A 20,754-nucleotide genomic window follows, 5' to 3' on the forward strand; every position below is an offset into this window, starting at 1 on the left:
AAATGGAAGGGCATCATTTCTAATGAGATGTATGTATGTATTCTACTTAGTCTAGTTCATCTTCTACTTGTTATAAAGGCCACTGTCTTGTGTATCTTAGCTATTGATGCTGTTCAAGGGATTATGCTACCAGAATCCTATGAAGGTAGCAAAAATCAGGTTCTAATCTCAGTTACAGAGAACAAGAGCTCCATTTAAGTAGATGAAGTTGCTGTGGATTTGACTGTGTTGTAGCAGATCAGAATCTGGCCATTGTGTATCTTAAGTGAACTTTTTGCCCATATTCAGGTAGGTATATGCTAATAATGTGTTAGGAACAAGGAGCATTAAGTAAGGGTAATACTTATTGGTTACGTTGTGTGTACCAGGTTAATTCTATGACTTCATGCATCTTTTTAAAATTTTTAAATATCAATACAGTGTTTAACTTGACCAACAACGTGGATTTGGAGAACACCAAAAGGAAAGTGGATATGTACCAAAAGGATAACAAAGAAGTCATTCAGAAAAACAAGATAAAACTGGTTAGTTTGCTCTTTATTTTTTTAAAATGTCTTATTCATTAGTTGAGGAATTAGGTATTTTAAAGCAGAATAGTTGTAAAATGGGGTCTGGTGGGAGAGGGAGAAGAAACTCAGACACACTTACTGACACTTCATAGTAAGAAAAATGTGATATGCAAATGTTTTCCTATATCAAAGATTTGCCTACTTTGGGAGATCATGTTGACAACTGAATTTTGTGTGCTCGTTGTTTTGAAGAGGGTTTAGGGAGAAGGACTGATATAGCTAGGTGTTAAATGCAGGCTCTTCCAAACATATGCATGCTGGTCGTGTATTTGGACAATATCCAGAGGAGACTGGGTTCATTCCTACTCCAAGACAATCATTTCTTTCTCAACCAAAGGAGAGGAAAAAAAAATCCAGACACAGACATTTTGAAGCTCCCAAGAGAGAGTTGGAGAATGGAAAAACAAAGGCCTGGTTTATGCAAAATTTAAAACAAGTGATAGTGAAACAAACTTCTATACTTTAACAAGACAAAAATCTTTTTAAGTGCTAATGATGATACTGCTTCTTAGAGATTAGGGCTATAACGTACGTGTTCTGTATGCGTGCCCCACATACTTTCCTGTGGGTTTTTCATTAAAATATCATTCAGACAGCGTTCTGCTCTCCTTTTAAAGCTAGTCTGGCAAGGATTATTTTTAATTAAAAAAGTTTTCTCTATAATGTTTTAAGTGTTTCCTCTAGCATTAAAAATAAAGTCATTTCTCATTCCTTAAAGAAGAAACTATTTCAATTGAGACAAATATAATAATAGAAATGACACAATAAGGCCTGATCCTGCATTCCTTTTGCACTCAACGCTCCCATTAGGAGTTTCCCTCGTTTGTGAGGAAAGGTGTTGGACTGGAGTAGTACTAACAAAGAGAGAACTCCTCCATATATCCATGTATGTGTATAAAGCCGCAAGGGAAAAGGTAATGGGTTGTTTCCTTTTTGGAAATCAAAGACCATTCAGATCATGTATAACTTGCAGGAACATAGCAATTGCTGTATCGGATCGGACAAGAGATCCATCTAGTCTAATATCCTGTGTGACTGTGTCCAATATCAGATGCATCAGAAGAGAGCGGTAAATAGCAGGGTACCCTAAGGATCTATACTAGGACCAGTGCTGTTCAACATATTCATAAATGATTTGGAAAAAGGAATAAACAGTGTGGTGGCAAAGTTTGCAAATGATACAATATTACTCAGATAGTTACGTCCAAAGCTAACTGAAAAGACTTAAAAGGGAACTCACAAAACTGGATGACTGGGCAAGAAAATGACACATTCAGTGTCAATAAATGCAAAGCAATGAACATTGGAAAACATAATCCCAACTATACGTACAAAGCAATGGGGTCTAAATTAGCTGTTGTTCAAGGAAAAATATCTTGGAGTTACTGTGGATAGTCCTCTGAAAACAGCTGCTTAATGTGCAGCAGAAATAAAACATCCAACAATGTTAGAGACCATTAGGAGAGGGATAGTGAAGAAGACCAAAGGTATCATAATGCTGCTATATAAATCCATGGTACACCCACACCTTTAATACTGCATGCAGTTCTGGTTGCCCCATCTCAGAAAAGATATGTTAGAATTGGAAAAAGTACAGAGAAGGGCAACCAAAAAGGATTAGGGGTATGGAACAGCATCCATCTGAGGTGAGATTAACAGTCCCAGTCTTTTTAATCTTAGAAAAGAGACAAATGAGAGGAGGAGTTATAGAGATCAATAAAATCATGAATGGGGTGAAGAAAATGAATAGTAAAGTGTTATTTACTCTTTCACATAACACATGAACCAGGAGTCATCCAATGAAATTAATAGGCAGCAGGTTTAAAACAAACAAAGGAAGAGCTTCACACAATACACAGTCAGCCTGTGGAACTCATTGCCAGGGGATGTTGTGGAAGCCAAAAGTATAATAGGGTTTAGAAAAGAATTAGAATAGTTCATGAAGAATAGGTCCATCAAAGGCTACTGGCTAAGAGGTCAGAGGTACAACTCCATGTCCCTAAACTTCTCGTTGCTAGACGCTGGGACTGGATGACAGGATGGATCATTTGATAAATTGCCATGTTCTGTTCACTCTGTCTGAATTATCTGGCAGTGGCTGCTGTTGGAAGACAGGATACTGGGCTAGATGGACCAGTGGTCTAACTCAGTATTGGCCATTCTTATGTTCTAGGAAGATGCATAAAACGACATAGGGGAGCATTATGGCACCACCTGCCCATGGGGATCATTCTTCCTAATTCCCATCAGCTTGTGGTTGGCTTATTTCCTGAAGCATAAATGTTTATATCCCTGTCTGATGTAACTGTGGTTATTCTCATTGATAGGACTCCTACTAAGCTCTTTGCCTCAATTATCTCTTTTGGCAATACGTTCCACAGGTTAATTATCCATTGTATTTTTTACAATAAGTGTTCAGTTTAATTTTGTAGCCTTTCAGTTTAGTTGAATCTCCCCTTGCTCTTGTATTGTCAGAGGTGAACTGGAGCACCAAATTCACCTTCACTATTCTACATGCCCCTATTCTATACCCTCTTATTTGATTCCTTTATAAACTAAAGAATCACAGGGTTTTCATTGTCTTTTCATATGAAGTTTTTGCCCTTACACCTGTCTCTAATCATTTTCATTGCCTGTCTCTAGATCCCTGCCAAAGACGTTAGGATAACACCCTTTACTTGGGGGAAGGGTGTTGTGGAAGCACTTTATCTACCAAATGTAGAGTATTTCCAATAGTAAATTTCTAATATTTCTGTTTTAGACTCGGGAGCAAGAGGAGCTGGAGGAAGCTTTAGAGGTGGAACGACAGGAAAATGAACAACGGCGACTGTTCATACAGAAAGAGGAACAAATGCAACAGATTATAAAGAGGAAGAATAAACAGGCACTTCTGGATGAACTGGTGGGTATCAAAACAGAACTAAAGATTTTGAGCTTTAAATTCAGTTCTTCTTAAGGCTTATTTATGCAACAGATACAAAAGATCAGTTTTGTTCATTTCTTATTTACTTTTTCATTCCTTTCATCCTACAAACACCTGAGAACAGATTTGTTAAGATACTAGCAGGAATGATGCAGGGAGTAATCATGCAAAATGGAGGAGATTGGACTGAATAAGAAGGTGTTGTTTTTGTTAAGAGGTTTTTACTGCTTAATTCATCCTAATATTTTCCTCCAGCAGGTCTGTTTTAAAGAATCTGTGTTCTATACTGTACTTCCTTGTGACAGTTAGAGGTGCTGGTATTTCAGAAAGGTTGTCACCAGGAGTCTACTCCAGTCCATCCATTAGATTAGCTTCGGACTGCTGTCCTACCCCTACTTCTGTAAGAATTTACAGTAAAGTATCAGGATTTCTGCTTTGCGCACTGAAAGTGTTCGCAAACAGTAGGAGGCAGATTGACAACTGTTAGTGAGAAAAGAGGTCTTATTTTGAATATGACATGGTTTTCCTGCAAATTTTCTTGGCATGCACGTTTACTACTCTTGAGGAGAAAATTGAGCCTTTATTATTAAGTTAGGTATGGTGTGTTCTTGGAAAATCTATGGTGGTCAGCTATTTTTAAAAATCTTTGGAAAGTTACCTACTTTCTGGGGCCACTTCTAGATTTATCCTTTGATAAAAAAACTTCTGTGGTGATTTAGGGGGCACAGGGCAGCCCACAAACTTCTAATCTGGATTCACAACTCAATATACTGTTACACTCGTGCTGTACTAGGGAGTCTTAGAACTGTGCGTGTGTGTGCAAGTGCATTTATAAATAAAAATATGGCCAGAGAAAAACCAGAAAAGCAAAGAAATTTATATAAACTACTGTTATGCTAGTAGGGTGGTTTAAAGATGCTGTGTCAGCCTTAATTGTGAATTTCTTTGTTTTGTTTGGGTTGGTTCTCACATTAAAGTTATGTTAATCCAGTTTTCTTGCATTTTATTTCTGGTTATGTTTGACAAGGTAACTTACTTTCTTCCCTTCCTGGGAATGCAGAGTTCTTCTTTGACCCAATGGGAGATCCACTAAACGGAGAGAGAGCGATGGTATGTGATTTAGGAGTTTGTTTTACAGTTTTAGGGACTGTGCTAAGGAACTGCCTTGGCCGGGGCCAGCTGTTTATTGGATTCTTTGAAAGGAGCGGGTGTTTCATTTTTCTTAGACATCAGCATAGATGTTTAGAAAGGCCCCTTGTTTTACTCCAGTGGATGTATCCCGACAGAAAGGGAAATCTCCCATCCATCTGTGACCTTATATCCAGCGGAGTCTTATAACTTTTAAGATTATAATGCTCATGATCTGCTTAGTTAGGCATAATCTGACTAGCAGGCCAATTAATAACTCCATTGTACACTCAGTATATTTCCTTAATGACTTGGAAAAAGGGTTTTGAACTCGTTTCTGACTTTAAAAAGTGTGTTCAATCCTGCTTTAAAATACACTTTTAATTTAGTAGGGGCCAACATTGTTTTCTTACCCAGCAGTTGGTTTTACTGGAAATACAGTTCACCAGATGGCTTGCGAAAAGAGCAGTTATAAATAAACTTTATAACATGACCAAAATAGGTAATTTAACTAGGATTGCACATGCATTGCTATTAAGACATGTCTAAAATTTTTTAAAACAGAAAGGTAATGTTAAAGGCAGAGTAGGAAAGTTAGAAAACTTTACAGTGTGTATCTAGTTTTTAAAGGGGACTGTCACATTTGACTTAAAGCTTAAATTTGTAAAATCATGCTTTTATAAAAGCAGCAGAAATAAATTTCTGCAATAACGCCTAAAATTCCTATGAAAACAGTTGTTTTTAAAAAACATCCCGCTGCAGTAACTGAAGACTAAACATTGCTGTGCTGCAAATCTGGAAGTAAAGTATACTATAAACTAAAGTAAAACAAATGTCTTTTCAGTTTCTCTCAATGGAAAAAAAAAAAAAAGATAAACACAGCATAAACAAAAAAGTGAAAGAATTGTCAAAATGGATTTAAAAATCTAGTAGTATTAAAACGAAAGGTAGAGATATGCACGTTAGCAATACATGGAGTGAAATCCCGGCTTCACTGAAGTCCATGGCAAAACTCATATTCACTCCACAGAGGTCAGGATTTCACCCGTCAATTTTAAATTGGTCTTTCCTTAATGCACCTTCTATGCTTAGGAATTGTTGCACAAAGAATAGTTGAATTTATACAGCTTTCAGTGACTTCTGCAGCCTGCTTTAATACTAATTTAACACTAAGAAAAAAGTAGGGCAAATATTTCCATCAGATGCCTACAAAAGATCTCAACTTCAATATTCTGCTCTCCAGCCTCGTACTGAATTCTTAGTCACTGAGAGAGTTGTGCACACAGATAGCAGAATTAAAATGTCTCATGCCGCAACAAAATAATTTTGCCCTTAGTGTTCAAACTTGAAAGCAAGTTTGAACTTGCTGGTTCACAACTTTTTTTATATGTTGTTATTTAGATTACAGTAGCAGTTAGAGGCTTCAGCCATTGTGCTAGATGGTACACAAATATAATAAGAGACTGTTTTGCCCCAAAGAGCTTATAATTTAAGTAGACCAGACAGACACAAGGTAGGAGGGGAAACACAGGTGACGTGACCGGTCCAAGGTCACGCAACAGGGCAGTGGCCAAGCCAGGAATAGAACTGAGGTCTCCTGAATCCCTGTCCATTGTTCTATTTGCTACATCATGCTACCTCCTAATATAGGAGTAGGTAAGTTTCATGCTGCTAGTGTTTCAAATGACGTCTCCCTTTGAGGGAAGACAGCTGCCACTTTTCACTAACGTGCCAGTTGTAATTTAAATCTTTATTCTCTTCATGGTTCATGTTGAGCAATGCTTCTTACCTTCCAAGCTTTCAGACCATGGGTCTGAGCAAAATGCATGAACTTGTCTTTAAGTACAATAGTCACATGTGGATTGATTGCATACTAATAGTGCTAGAGATGTTATTAAATCCCCTGTGTATTACGGTTGAGATTCTCAGCCCTGCTCCAGCTACTTTTATACTGGGGGTGTGCCAGAGGCTAACTGGGGCTGGGAGTGTGTATCCAGGCAAGGATGAAGCATGTTGTGCTGCGGGAATTTTGGGCAGCAATGTTGCCTATGGGCAGGTGGGGACAGGCTTTTGGGACTTAATTACACTGGGGGGGGAGTATTTCCTGTTCCCAGAATCAGGAAGATACGAAGATGGCTTACAGCCTTCTGAGTCCTTCCTGCCTGTAAGTTCTGATCCTGCAGACAATTATGCACATGAATAACAGTCCTGGTGTGAATGATAAATGTGAATGATTTCAATGTGTTTTTTTTCACATATTGAAAGTTACCTGGATACATAAACATTTATGGGATCTGGTCTATATCTATCTCTTTATTGCTCTGTAGTGATAGTTAACTGAAAACTCTGCGCACTTATTAGATATGACAAACAGTGAATCAAGAGCACTGTGGTTTGCTGGTGCAATGCTGATTTCCCAGAATTGTGTATCTCTATGCTAATGTAGAAACTGCTGAGAAGTTAGCACAGAAATTGACTGCTTTTTGTTGTCACATGAGAAATCCAACAAACATGAACGAGGACAAAAAACCTGAGAAGGCTCCCTTCCCCTGTCCCCCCCTTCCCTTCCGCCAAAAAAAAATAATCATAGAGCACATTTAAATCTGAAATTTAAAAAAAAATTAGCATCTGATAAGGTCTTCTCAACTATTGCTATATAATAACATAGCAATTGTAGTGCATGCTGAGGCGGTGAGTGTGTTGGATGACGTGTAGGTGCTCAAAGATTTAGGCCCTAACCTAGCAAATGGATGGTTCAAATTCTCTTTTCAGTCACATGTAAACTGGAAGGGGATCAGTCCTGAGTGCTGAAGAGAACCTGTGCCTGGACATTTGCAGGACTGTGCTGTTCCTCACTGTCATTTATATGATCCCTCGGCCCAGATCAGGGTCTGAAACGTTTACAGTTTTATTTTAAAACAAGCGTCCGTGAGTGAGCATAACAAACAATAGGAAGGTGAGGAGGGAGGATCAATCTTACAGTAATAAGTATGGACACAGCTTGTTGGCTTTGTGTCACTTCAGGAGATTTTCAAAGGCACTGATGGCACCTAATTCATACTGAAAGTCCTATTTCTATCTTAAACTTTTTAAAATAAAATATTTACAGTCACAGTCTAGCCTTGAGGGTTCAGTTGCTTTATAAGTTAGTAGCAAATTTGGAGCACAAAGCAGTATTTCTTTACTTCCCCAGAACAGAAATGTATATGCTGTCTTGAGTGCTTTGTGGATAAAATGCTCAGCAAAGGAGTCTGGGAATAATCAGCTCTGATCTCTTTCCCTTCCCCCCCTCCACCCCACTGCTTCAATAGTAAAGAGAAGTTAGAAGATTTCAGGGTTCATGGAGATAATCAGGCTAGTTTAATAGAGAATTATTTAGCCAATAATTTGTCTCCCTCTCCTTGGAATGTGATATGTGTATACATGTTAACAATCTTTTTGTTGTAACCTAAATGTAAGATTTTAAGTAGTTAAGCAAGTTAACTATTTATTTCATTACTTTATATATATATATATATATATATATATATTTTTTTTTAAATTGGCTGGCTTCCCTAAAAATAAGGTGGTAAAGGAGAAAATAAATATGCTGTTGGTTTCACTTACAATAGTGCCATTGTACAAGGCCAAGCAAAGATCATTTCCAAACGGCCTCAGGTGAAATCTAATGGGAAACAATTTCAAACTGGTCTGAATTCATTTGTAGAAAGAATGTGTTTTAGGTAAACATCTGATCTAAGTTATACTACTTTGTACTACTGTGATTATGTTCTAATTTTTTTATTTTAAAAAATATAGTTGCACTGGCCAGTTGCAATAAGGACCCCGTTATATTATCTTTAATGTGGATTCTATAAAAAACGGTTGTTTGTAGATTATTCTGATTTATGAGGTTTCTGCAGCTTTTTCTTATTACTGAAAGTGATCGTTTTTCTGTAAACTGTTTCTCATATAAAGCATATTTAGCGTATCCTCTTTCTGTTGGTGATAGCCTTTTTGGACACAATTTGTAGTTTTGAAGAATGTGCAGCATTAATTTTTTCCTTTTGAATATTTCAATTGGTGTTTCAACGTGTGTTTACAGGAAAGTTCCCATCTGCCAGCCTCCCTGCTCTTAGCTCAACATAAAGACAGATCTACACAGCTAGAAATACAGCTGGAAAAACCCAGACCAGTCAAACCAGTCACATTTTCCACTGGCATCAAAATGGTAAGACTTCTTTGTTTCCTTTTTGTTTCACTGTCTTTCAAAAAGCACAGTTTTCCTAGTCTGAGATAAATGATCTTTAAATTTGATTGGCATATGGCAGCACGCAGACTAATGATAAGTATAGTTTCTAATTATTGGTATAATTTAGAAGAGAGCAGTTCAAGAACTTCAGCATTCTAGTTGTTTAGCGTGTAAGAGATCTCTTGTGTCTGTATAATCTGAGAATCAGTGCCATGTGAATAAGAACAACACATTCTCAAACAATGAGAACAGTAGAGATGAGTATTTTTCTAGCAGCAAATATGTTGGTAATTCTGTGGTAATTAAGGGTCTGTAAGCTTTCCTGGTTTTTTTAACTCCGTTCTGTCACAACATAAGTTCTTTTCTTTTCTGAACTAAACATTTCTTCTGTTCTTTTTTCACCTAAATATATACCTATAACCTGTATGTTTAAGGATTTGATAAAACCAAATAGCAAGTTACTAATCTTTTTTACCCCTTCTCCTCAATCACCTGTCTATTGTCCAAGGTCTCCTGAAAAGACTGTAAAAATTCCTTCTAAAAACATCTTCTGCAAGCATCACAGACCTCATAATCCAAAGCTGATAATCCAAAATTGATACTCAAAAAACCTCCAAAATAAAAAGACCCCAGCACCCAACCCTGCATTTCTGTGGCATCAGTCTGTTTCATCATGAGTGTCTGAACTGTACTCTCTGTCTGAGAGCTCGTCTACACTGGTGCTTATGCTGGCAAAACTTTTGTCGTTCAGGGATGTGAAGAAAAACATCTCGCTGAGTGACATAAGTTTTGCCGGCATAAGTGCTAATGTAGCCGTAGGAGAGAGCTCTCCCACCAACATAACACTGTCTGCTTTAGTGCTTATGCCAGCAAAATTTATGTCGCTCAGCGGGTGTGGTGCTTTTTTTTGTTTGTTTTTGTTTTCATCACATCCCTGAACAAAAAACGTTTTGGCGGCATAAGCGCCAGTGCAGACGAGCCCTGAATTACAACAATAGCCCCTTGAGAACAGCATTTGCATCTTACTCTCTTTATAGCACAAAGCATAGCGACAGCTTCTGACAAATAATAATAGATAGGTTTTTCAGCTGTAAGGTTTTTGGGTTTTTTTGGTCTTGTATTCCTGTGATGTGGAATGTTTTCTTCTGTTGATTTTATTTTTGTGTTTAAAGCGTAGGGAGAGGTTGGTATGGGCTATGAGCTAGTGATTGTGTTGAGAAAATGAACAGAAAAAGACTATTTTGTTTATCAATGTCCAACTGGATGGCTGCACTAATTATTCTTGTTTCCTGAAAAATGTTCCTATGTATTTTGAATTCTTTGACTTAAGAACCATTGGAGTGTGTCATGAGGATGCCTTATCAATTGTTAGGTTGTATTGGGAAAGAAGCAGAATGATGTGCTTGTATCACGTGAGGATGACGATGTACTTTCCAGTCCATTTCTAACCAAAGAGGCTGTTAAACAATGTCTACTAGGGATAAACATTTTTAAATAGACAGGCCCAAGTAACTTGTGCCGAAGGATACTAAAAGAGTTGGCTGAGGAGATCTCTAGTCTGCTGATGTTCATTATAACTTTTGGAATACCAGGGAAATTCCAAAAGATTGGAAGAATGTTAATGTTGTGTCAATATTCAAAAAAAGTAAGAGGAATGACTCAGGTAATTATAAGCTGGCTATCCTGACATGAGTCCTGGCCAAAATAATGGAAAAGATGATAAAGGAATCTGTTAGTAAAGGAAACCAATGCAATGTCAATCAGCATAGTTTTCTGGAGAATGGATTTTGTCAAATAAATATAATCCTCATCCTTTGAAGAGATTACATACTTGGTTCATAAAGGTAGCTGCGTAGAGGTAATATACTTGGACTTTTGTAAGGCATTTGACTTAGTACCGTAAGACATTTTGATTAAAAAAAAATGTAGCAGTATAGAGATATCAAGAATGCATACGTTAAATAGGTTAAGAATTAACTGACCTAAAAAAGGGAATCCTCTTTGAATAAGGTGTATCTAGTGAGGTTCTGCAGATCTTGATACTAGCCTGATGTTCAGCATTTTTTATCAATGATCTGGAAGTAAATATCAAACCACCACTGATTAAAATTTGCAGATGACATAAAGATTGTCCACATGGTAAATAATGTTGAGAGGGCTGTCACACACACATATCTGGATCACTGGTAAGCCGGGCCCATTCAAACCATGTGTTTTTGTTACAGTCAAATGCAAAGTTACACCTCTGGGAATATGGAATAGAGGTCATACCTACTGAATGGGGGATAGTATTCTGGAAGCAGTGACTCTGAAAAGGATTTAGGGATCATAGTGGACAAGCAATTAACACAAACTTCCAGTGCGATGCTGCAGCCCAAAGGACTAATGCAATCCTTGGATATATAAACAGGGCAGCAGAGCATCGGAGTGGTAGGGAGGAGTGTGACTTCTTATGTGGCATTGGTTAGATGTATACTGGAATACTCTGTCCAGTTCTGGTGCCTACGTTTTTAAAAGAACATTGAAATATTAGAAAAAATGAGAGTCCTGTAGCACTTTAAAGACTAACAAATTTAATTTCTGCAGGCATAAGCTTTCGTGGGCTGTAACCCACTTCGTCAGATGTGATTAGGGAATGTGCAGAGAAGAGCCGCAGAAATGATTTGAGGGCTGGAGAAAATGGTTTACAGTGAGAGATTTAAAGTACTCAATCTGGTTAGTTTACCGAAGAGACGATTGAGAGCTGGCATGATTACAGGAAGTACCTTAATGGGGAGAAAATGCTGGTTACTGACAGGCTTTTTAATCTAGTGGAGAAAGGCATAACCAGAACCAGTAGCAGGAAGCTAAAGTCTGATAAATTCAAATGAGAAATCAGGCATAAATTTTTAACAGTAAAGGTTATTAACCATTGGAACAAATTGCCATGGGAAGTGGTGGATACTCCATGCCTTCAGTTCAAGACTGGATACTTTCTTGAAGACATGCTTTAGTCACCACGAGTTATTGGGCTCAATACATAAGTAACTGGGTGAAACTTACTGGTCTGTGATATGAAATCAGGCTAGTTGACGTAATGGCTCCTTCTGGCCTTCAACTTTATGAATTAAGTATATACTGTAATATACCTTGAAAGTGGGTGGTATATACTGTGACAGGGTTAGACCTGATGGCTACAGGAGGGTAGTAGAGGGGGTCTATATTAGCTCCAGAATGAGCAAATCCCTATTCCCTGGGTGATCCAGCTGGGGCTACTCTGGGGCAATTAGGCCAATTAAGCCAGCTGAGGCCAATCAAGGAGCTTGCCCCCAGTAGTTAAAAGCCTCCCTGTCAGGCAGACAGGGGCAGCTGGAAGGGAGTTAGGAGAGGGAGTAGAGCGGAGCCACATAGTACGGCCCCAAAGTACCAGAGACGATCGGGGGAGTACCTGTCTGGCTGCGGTCGGGAACCCAAGACACAGGCCTGAGGGAGAACCCCTCCCCACCCAGTTCCAGGAAGCAGACGGCGAGCAGTGGGGCCAAGGAGAGGCGACCCAGGGAAGGAGTAAGTCACGGACGTTTGAAGACTACTCCACACAGGGTCCCTGGGTCGGGGCCCGGGGCAGAGGGCGGGATTGGGCCCCCCCCGCTCCCCTCACCCCCGGTGCGCCGTGGTCGTGGCCAAAGAGGGCACCATACCCACGAGAGGGCTAAACTAGCCGCCCGCGCCACAATACTTAGTTTGAAAACTGTTTAAAATAGTGCTGCCTGGTGAAAAGTATAGTGAACTCTGCCTTTTTGGGTCCAAGCCTCTGATGCATTGAGCACCTCCTAGAAAATGCAGGGCCGCTTCAAATCCTATGGTGGTTAGCATCTCACAGGTTTGTGGGATTGTGCTGTATGTGGCAGTTCTCATACTGGATGTTCTACTGTCGCCTCAATCTTTAAGGGTAAGTGCTCAACACTGACCTAGCACTGCTCCGATTGAAGTCCGCGTCTTCCATTGAATGCCATGGGAGTTTCACCATTGACTTCCATGGGAGCAGAGCTAGGACAGTGCTGAGTGCTTTGGAAAATCCCACCTGAAGTATTGTTGCAATATGATGTACAGACCTGGAATGAAAGCAGTATCGCTGTTCTGGGTCTAGTGCTTCAAGTCCATCCCTGGAGAATTCTAGCAGCATGCGTGTAATGAAGCACTGCGTACCCTTTGCGTTTGGTTTCTGTTTTTCCCCTCACCAGCTGCTTGAACCTAGGACTGTTCTTTGATAATGGCTTCTTTTATTTTATGTTCTAAAACAGCAGAGGCTGGACAGTGCTTGTGGAATGCCTTGCACAACTGATTCTGTGCTTCTATCTGCACAGCTACATTCTTAAAAACTTTGCTTATAGTGCTCTATATTTATTTTGGCTTGAATATGTGGGTTTTTTCCTTAGATTGTCTAGGTCAGAGGTGTTCTTGAGCCTGACTGATGACATGGTTTAGTTCTTGAGTTACAATGGATGTGCCCATTTTAGTCTCCTGAAAGACATTCAAGTAGGCTGGCTGTTTTGAGTGTCCTATGTGTATTCTTTATACCTGCTGTTTCATTTCCATTCCCTAGGGGGGACTTCCTTCTTTTATTAAACTGAATGAAAATGTCTCCGATTACTCAGAAAAGATAGAATTCTTCCTCTTCAGTTGGTTCCTTTCGTTAACAACATGTAGGTTAGATGGGAACAGGACCTCCTTTCCTCTTTCCCTACCCTGATAGCTATTTACGCTTGATCTGTACTATTTCTTTACAGCTTAGGTTGACAAAGTGATACACTTCTTTTATTAAAGTCAGTTCTGTGGATGACAGGCTCTTCAGCTTGTGAAGTGTCTTTTTCCTAAGCAGGCAGCTTGATGTTTCATGTCGGTGAGTGGGATAGGGAGCTGCAGACTTTATCTCTGCATTACCCTTCTTATTTGTGACTATACAGTTTCCTGCATAGTTTGAATATTTTAAAGGTTATTTTCCCTACGGCAGCATGTCTGTGAAGCTCAGTCCGCAAACCAGTTTAATGTTGTTACAGAAAGTGCGGCAATCTTAATTGCACTTCCAGTAACAGTCCTGAAAATAGTGGTACCATGTCTGTGCTAGTAGCTAAATAGTTTTCAGAATCAGCTGAAGGGGGCAACTGTTGTCACTAATGGGCAATTATCCTAGAAATCTCTTCAGGATCACCTTGGAATAAATCAAGCCACTCTTTGGAGACTGTCTCATTTCTGGTTGGGAGATGGGTCTACAGGGGAGCTGATCTCAGAAGGTACCCTTTTTAGGATACCTATTTGTATTCAGGGGTGTGTGTTGTGTTGCACTGAAGGCAGCAATTCACAAATGCAGAAAGGCCTCATTTCACCACAATAGTGGCTTCCTTTTAATTTTTCTGACACTTGCAGAGTGATGGCGGGAGCCACTTGATCCTCACGGTTGCCATCATGGTTGATTGTATCACGGCAGCTTAGCAGTCACCTAGCTCTTTACGTGTTCAAAATGTGGTGCAAGCATTAGAGTGCTGGAAAATGTATATGAAGTGAGACAGCATTTCAGAGTGCTTTTCTCGCTCTCTTTCCCTTGCTCCCATTTTTATGATGGCTCCCCAGCCCATTTCCTAGAAGATTGCTGCACTCCAGGGATGAAGTTCTTTGGAGGCAATTGCATGAAGCTAAAAAATTAAATACTTGAGCTTGGATTGTCCAAATACTTTGTCATCTCAAATAGACTTCAGAGCGCTTCCTGAACAGTGCCAAGAACTGAAGAGTTAGATAATATTTGTATAGAATGGAGTTGGATATCTAGTATGGGCAGGAGAGTTCTTTTCCAGAAATGAAAGCACACCTTTAGTATTGCTATGCTGCATTGTTGCTGGATAATGAGTCCAATTCCTGGCACTTCTATGGGTTGTTTTTTTTAATTTTTATAAAAGTAGTAGTATTTATAAATAGTACAATAGCAGCACACAGACAGTTGCTACCTCAAAATCCTTACAGATTTAAATATGCAAGATAAAGGGTGGAAAAGGACACTGAGACAGAGAGAGGTGAAAAGAATGCGCAAGGTCATACAGAAGGTCAGTGGCAGAATGGGGAATAGATCCTGGACCTAGTGAGTCCCAGACTAGTGTCTTATCCACTGAGTCATGTTGCATCACCTATCCTCAGTCTTCTCACTGCAGCGTGAGTTGAGGTGGAATTTAATCCTTAACTTTCAGTTTCCTAGCTTTTCTCTTTTAATCACAGCAACCATGTTTGATCTTAACTTGGTCTGAATATTACAAGCATTTCATTCTGGGTGTTATTTCATACTGTAACTAGTTCAAAGTTAGTGTGAGCGACATGTTGTCCTGAAGCAGCAGATGTCACAGGAAGAAATAGTCGGATTAATAATTCTCAAGAATGAATCCTAGGGCCTGGTTGTCTAGGACACCACTGAAATGCCTCTCAGTAGTAAACTGAGCATAGCAAGTGCAAGAGAATAATGTTCGTGTGGTGCTACCCTCACAACATTGTTCTAATTAGAAATAACATTCTTATTTTACGTTTTGTTGGATTGTTTTTTTAACTTTGACCTCAACAAAGGCCAAATTAACTGTACTTCGTTATTGCCTCTGTTCTTCGGGTTCCAGCAAATGTTCAACAGCTGCTTCTGTTTTCCAGTCTCTTTTCTAGTTCATGGAGCCAGTATCCAAGACCCAGCTCTAAGTCCAAAAAAATTCCTCCAAATGCTTTTTAATAATTTGTGTTCCTTCAGAGTCTCCTGGATATATAGCATTATGTGAATTAGGAGGGCTAAACCTAATGCCATCATTTAGTTTGCCACTATCTTCAAATCAAGATAGTTACATGTTGTGTTTCAAGTATTTGTGTCCATTTGTGTGATGTGATTGTTAGTAATTCGCCGTTGTTACTGGGCTTCCTTTTTTTAAAGAAGTTCTCTTAAAATCTGTGTAAACAGTAAAAGATTTTGTAGGGAATCAAACCAGTTTCCTTCCTGCCTTGTTCTTTCCAGCTGTTCTATCTTAAGGGAGAGACATTTCAGATAGATTAACTCTCATGCAGAAATTAAATCTGTGTTTTTGTTTTTAATCTCCACTCTGCTCCTGGTATATCCATGCAAGAAATCCATATAGGTAAAGGACACACCTATCTATAGTATTTGTTAGCCCCCTCTTAATGCTCAATCCTGGAAGGTGAGGAGCACTTTGGCCCCTATCCAGAAAAACTCTTAAGTGCATGCTTAATTTTAAGCACCTGAGTAGTCCCATTTATTTCATTGTGGAAAGTTTAAACACTCTCTTAAATGCTTTGCTGGATCAGGGCCAAATTGCTCAGCACTTTGCAGGATCGAGTCCTTAAGGAGTTACTATTGTGCAAGCCCTCTGACTAGGACTTTTTGCAAAGCTTTTAGATCACATAATGAGGTTTCTTTTGTTAGTGGTTCATTCTTTTATAACCATAAAAGTTTCTCATTCTTCTCCTTAGGCTTGAATAGACTCCTTCATTAATAATTACCTTCACTTTGTCTATTATTTAATCAACTAAATAAAAAACAAAACTCTCTGAGAGGACAGGGTGTCTTGGGATGTTTGTAGAGCATCCTGTGTTTCTTCCTTTCCCCCACCCTCTTAAACTCTAGTTGACTTGGGGAAAAATATATTGTGTTATGTGCAAACCTTTTCAGTTCAGCACGAAAAGGTGTGGCTGGCTTGCCCTAACATATTTTTGTAGATTCCCTGTAGCAAAAACACATTTATGGAGATAATGACTTAATTACTCTAGTCCAATATCAATCGTTATTTTGTTGTCTAGATGTTAAACTGCTCCTATGTGTTAAAAGATTATCTCATTATTCTGTAACAACACTGCAGATAATTGGTTTAAAGTCTGCCTCATTTAAATTAAAAGGGTGGTATTTGCAGATTAGTTAATACAGATTAGTTCACACTAAACTTTCTTTACACCTCACTATCTTTATTGATACTTAAAAGTGAATAGACACACTCACTCAAAGTTAAGAACTGGATACCTTAATAAACTTATGGTGATGTCCTTTGAGCCACTTGCCTGTAATCTAGTATGTGAGACGTCTTGTTTTCAAAGTTGTACTGGATATGAACCCTCTAGATTCAATTAACTTTTAGTGGGCAACTGAGAACTTGTGACTAGCGTTTTCAAGAGAGGAATTCACGTCTGTTCGGACACTAATTATTACTTGGTGATCATTCCAATCCAGGTAATAGAAACTAATACTATGTGGAGGGAGGGGTGAAGACATGGTTTGGAAATGCAGAATGGCATTTGATGAACCATCTTAAAACTCTAAGCACTTCATGCAGCAGGCCTAAGAGTTAGTGATCTTTTCCATTAAAGTAAGGAATGATTTTCTTTTCCAGAGACAGATGAAGTCATGGACATTGCTACACAAATGAATGGGTTTAACATTTTTTCGTTGTTTGTCATGAGTAAAATAACACAATAGCCCTTTAACAGACAAGATATTCTGTCTAATGATTCTTTTCTACCTTTTTTATTAGAGGGTTAACAGGCTAATTTGGTCCTCTACATAATAGGCACTTGAAATATTAATTTAGGCCTTGTCAAGGTTGGGAATTCAGTCCAAACGCAGCAATCACTGGCTAGCCATTGACTAGCTGCACCTCTGTGAACCCCAAGTATAGACAAGGAAAATAAAGATTTGCTTCAGTGAAGTTTGATAGTTTCAAGCAGGGATAAACTTCATGAGAGCAAATGCTCCCCTGCAGTCTCAAAAACAATGCGGCTGCCTGGAATGGCAGGAAAAGGACCAATGGCTCCTTTAATCTCCATCTCTTGGCGTTGGGAGAGGAAGATGGCTGGGGGGTCGAAGGTGGGAGCATCACCTGGGCCAGTGGGGCTCTGATTAGCCGCTGGCCCTTGGGATCCCAGTGGGGGGATACAAGTGCCAACCAGAGCCCCATCTCACACCTGGATTGGCAGCTCCCAACCCTGGGATTATTTTAGCACCAGCTTTTTCGTCTGCTGTGGGCTGCTCTTTGGGGACTGGGAGAGAATTTTTCCTCTCTGCCTGATTGGCCAGTGTGGGGTGGCTTTGTTTTGTTTCACCTTCCCCTACAGCATCTCAGGGACCAGGTGGGGTAAGTGGGGAGTTAAGGTTCAGGTTTTCGTAACTTAGCAGCTGGCAGGTGTTCAGTACCGCTACTTGTTCCATATGGGGTCTGGTTCCTTGACAAACCAGAATGAGACATGGACTTAGGGAAAGGCATCCCCTAAAGAAGCTGGGGGATGGTGTTGGAGCTCCTAGTGTCTGTCAGCGAGGAAACAACCCTATTTTCCCAGCCCCTTAACCCTCATGCAAGGGGAGGGTCCAGAGGTCTCAGCAACAGGCTAGGTATCAGCAGTGGAGAGGGTCTGGGGGCTGACAGCAGCCCTCTGCTAGGTGGTAACTGACAGATATTGTAACCACATGCAATATCTTTGGGGACTGTATGGTATTAAATTTATGGATGGTTTGTTAACACTGTGGGCCAGAGATCATATGCAGTTTTGTGGCGGTGGGGAGAGAAGGTTAACATAGCTCCTCCAGGAACTAAAAACTGTGTGTGTGTGTGTGTGTGTGTGTGGGGGGGGGGTGTGATTAAGATGATAAGATGAATCACTCAAGTTTGTAAACTCCTCTGGAGAGATACCACTCCCTGGGGAGGCTTGCTTATACTGGTTCAGACTGAGTTTTCCAGAGAACAACTGACAAAGAAAGGGCTTTTGGCATGAAGGCTGAGTTTAAACTGGCACAGGACCTTACTTGAGTCAGCAAATGGGTGGGACCTTCTCTCCAAGGGGTGGCAGGGCAACCATTGCAGGAGGATTGGAAAGACTTTGGCCCCCTGGGACCCCTAGGACTGATGGGCGATCTCTGGTAAGCTTTTAGCATGGGTATAGGACATTTTTATTTTTACATTTTTTTCTCTAATGTTTTTACCCTGATAATAAATGCACCCTAAAAATAAAGGTATTTTGCTTTGCGAAGGCTGGTTGCTAACTGATACACACTGCAGCCGGTGGAGAAAGGATAACCACAGGTGCTGGATCACAGTCAGATCTGCTTCTAGAGCAAGTGCAGTGAGGTGCAGAGGGACAAGTTTAGACCACTGATCTGGAAGGGGAGACATGAGTTCTGCCCAAAAGAGGTGATAGCGTGGATCCTGAAACCTTAAGTGAGTGCCCTGAGGAAGGCCAGGAAGGAGGGGGTCTGTGTCAGTCAAAGTTAACCCTGCAACTTTGAAAGTAAGAATTAAGGAAGTAATGATGACCTGCACTGTATGAATTATTGCTGGATAGATTCCACATGAGGTAATAATGTTGCAGGCTAATTAAACCACATCCCTTGCATCTTGTCTGTCTTCTTGCATGACTGGGGTAATTGCAGTTGTCGTCCTCTACATTATTATTATATTTATTAGTTATTCCTACCTCTTATGTGGTGCTTTTTATCAGTAATCAGTAAACATTAAAGTGCTTTATAAAGAAAGTAAGCATCTTTATGCCATTCTATGCATGGGGAAACTGAGGCACAGAGTTGAAGTATCTTGTCCAAAGTCGCCCAGTGGCAGAGCCAGGAATACAGCCCAAGTCTCTTGAGTCCCAGTCCAGTACTTCCTCCCCCAAGCCACACTGCATTAGGATTTTCCATGGCTGCAATTATTTCAATGTCAGGCCATCAACTGCTGGAATTGGGGCAAAGACTTAATGTTTCATTTGTGTTTCAGTTGAGATGTGGCCTTTTTTGTTGAGTGTTGAGTTCTTGAAGGAAACTTTAGTTTACCTTCCAGTGGGGGGTGTAACGTTGTCTGTTGGAGTGGTCTGGAAAATATGCAAATTTATGACTATAGTGAGCAGTGGGCATTATTTAATTTTGGTGTTTTTTGGGCTAAACCATTTTGAAATATCTGACATCAAGAACTGAATAAATTCCCACCTCCTGAACATTAGCGTAGTGTTTCCAGGTATCTCTTTGAAACAAATTAGACTTAGCAACAATAAATCTATATTCAAACATTTTATATTTGCATGTTTGGAACAGAAGAAGGTGACATCTGAATATCCTAGCTTTCCTCTCTTTTGTTGTCCAGTATTAGGGTTTTCAGAGTTAAATACAACGTGAGGGTGTTTGTTTTGGAGTTTGTAAATTATGTGGGCCACTATGATGGGTTGTGTACCCCACACAGGAAATGAAAGGGTAATGTGAGCCTGAGAAGTCAATCAACCCAGCTGATTGCACCTGAAGGGTGAGCCAGGCATAGTTAGAGATGGAACTCAGCTGAGGAGGGAGCTGGGTTGTTAGTATGAAGAAAGGAAGTCTGGAGCCAAAGAGGGCTGCAGGGAGGAGAGGAAGGAACTCTCTAGTCAGGCTTTGGGTCTAGAGAGTGGAGGGACCAGAATGGTCAAGGAAGAAGCCCGGAGGGAGAATTGGCCTTTGCATCTCCTCTCTAGACAAGTCGTGCAGGATATGAGGAGAGAGATGAAGCAGCCATTGGGAGTGCGGCAGGCTCCAGTGGTAAGCCTTGATAAAAGGGGAGGATCTGGATTTTTAGGGTGAGGGCCCTAGGAGGTATTTGGCGGGAGGGGAATGTAAGAGGCATAGAAGTCCAAGCCTGAGGAGAATGGCAGATGGTTTAAGTTTGTACTTTTGGTCTGAGATTTACTGGGGGATTCCAGGGAAGATCCCTACAAGTCCTGGCCTTGTAAGTAGAGTGAACCTAGTGAGGTTCTGGCTAGAAGCAGGGGAAGTTGCTGGGGAGGTGGGTCAGAATAGGGAGTCCTTGCCTGCTTGTTTATGGTGTCTTTGGATTGGAACCCAGTGGAGTGGGAGGGCCTTGGGTTCCTTGTCAGCCATCAGAGAAGGT

The 20,754-nt window shown here is 40.1% G+C and overlaps 1 protein-coding gene across 1 annotated transcript in view; it reads left to right on the plus strand.

The window, feature by feature from the left end:
• Window positions 1-20,754, plus strand: part of MNAT1 (MNAT1 component of CDK activating kinase) — a 183,825-nt gene that overhangs the window by 53,122 nt on the left and 109,949 nt on the right. Inside the window, exons 4-6 of the mRNA XM_067554908.1 lie at window positions 421-524; window positions 3,331-3,471; window positions 8,705-8,830. Of these exons, the coding sequence (XP_067411009.1) occupies window positions 421-524; window positions 3,331-3,471; window positions 8,705-8,830 (371 nt within the window). The remainder of the gene's footprint in view (window positions 1-420; window positions 525-3,330; window positions 3,472-8,704; window positions 8,831-20,754) is intronic.

This window comes from Emydura macquarii, unplaced genomic scaffold (genome assembly GCF_026122565.2).
Source record: "Emydura macquarii macquarii isolate MOO-44397 ecotype Brisbane River unplaced genomic scaffold, CSIRO-AGI_Emac_v2 contig_1551, whole genome shotgun sequence".
In the NCBI taxonomy this organism is placed as follows: domain Eukaryota; kingdom Metazoa; phylum Chordata; order Testudines; family Chelidae; genus Emydura; species Emydura macquarii.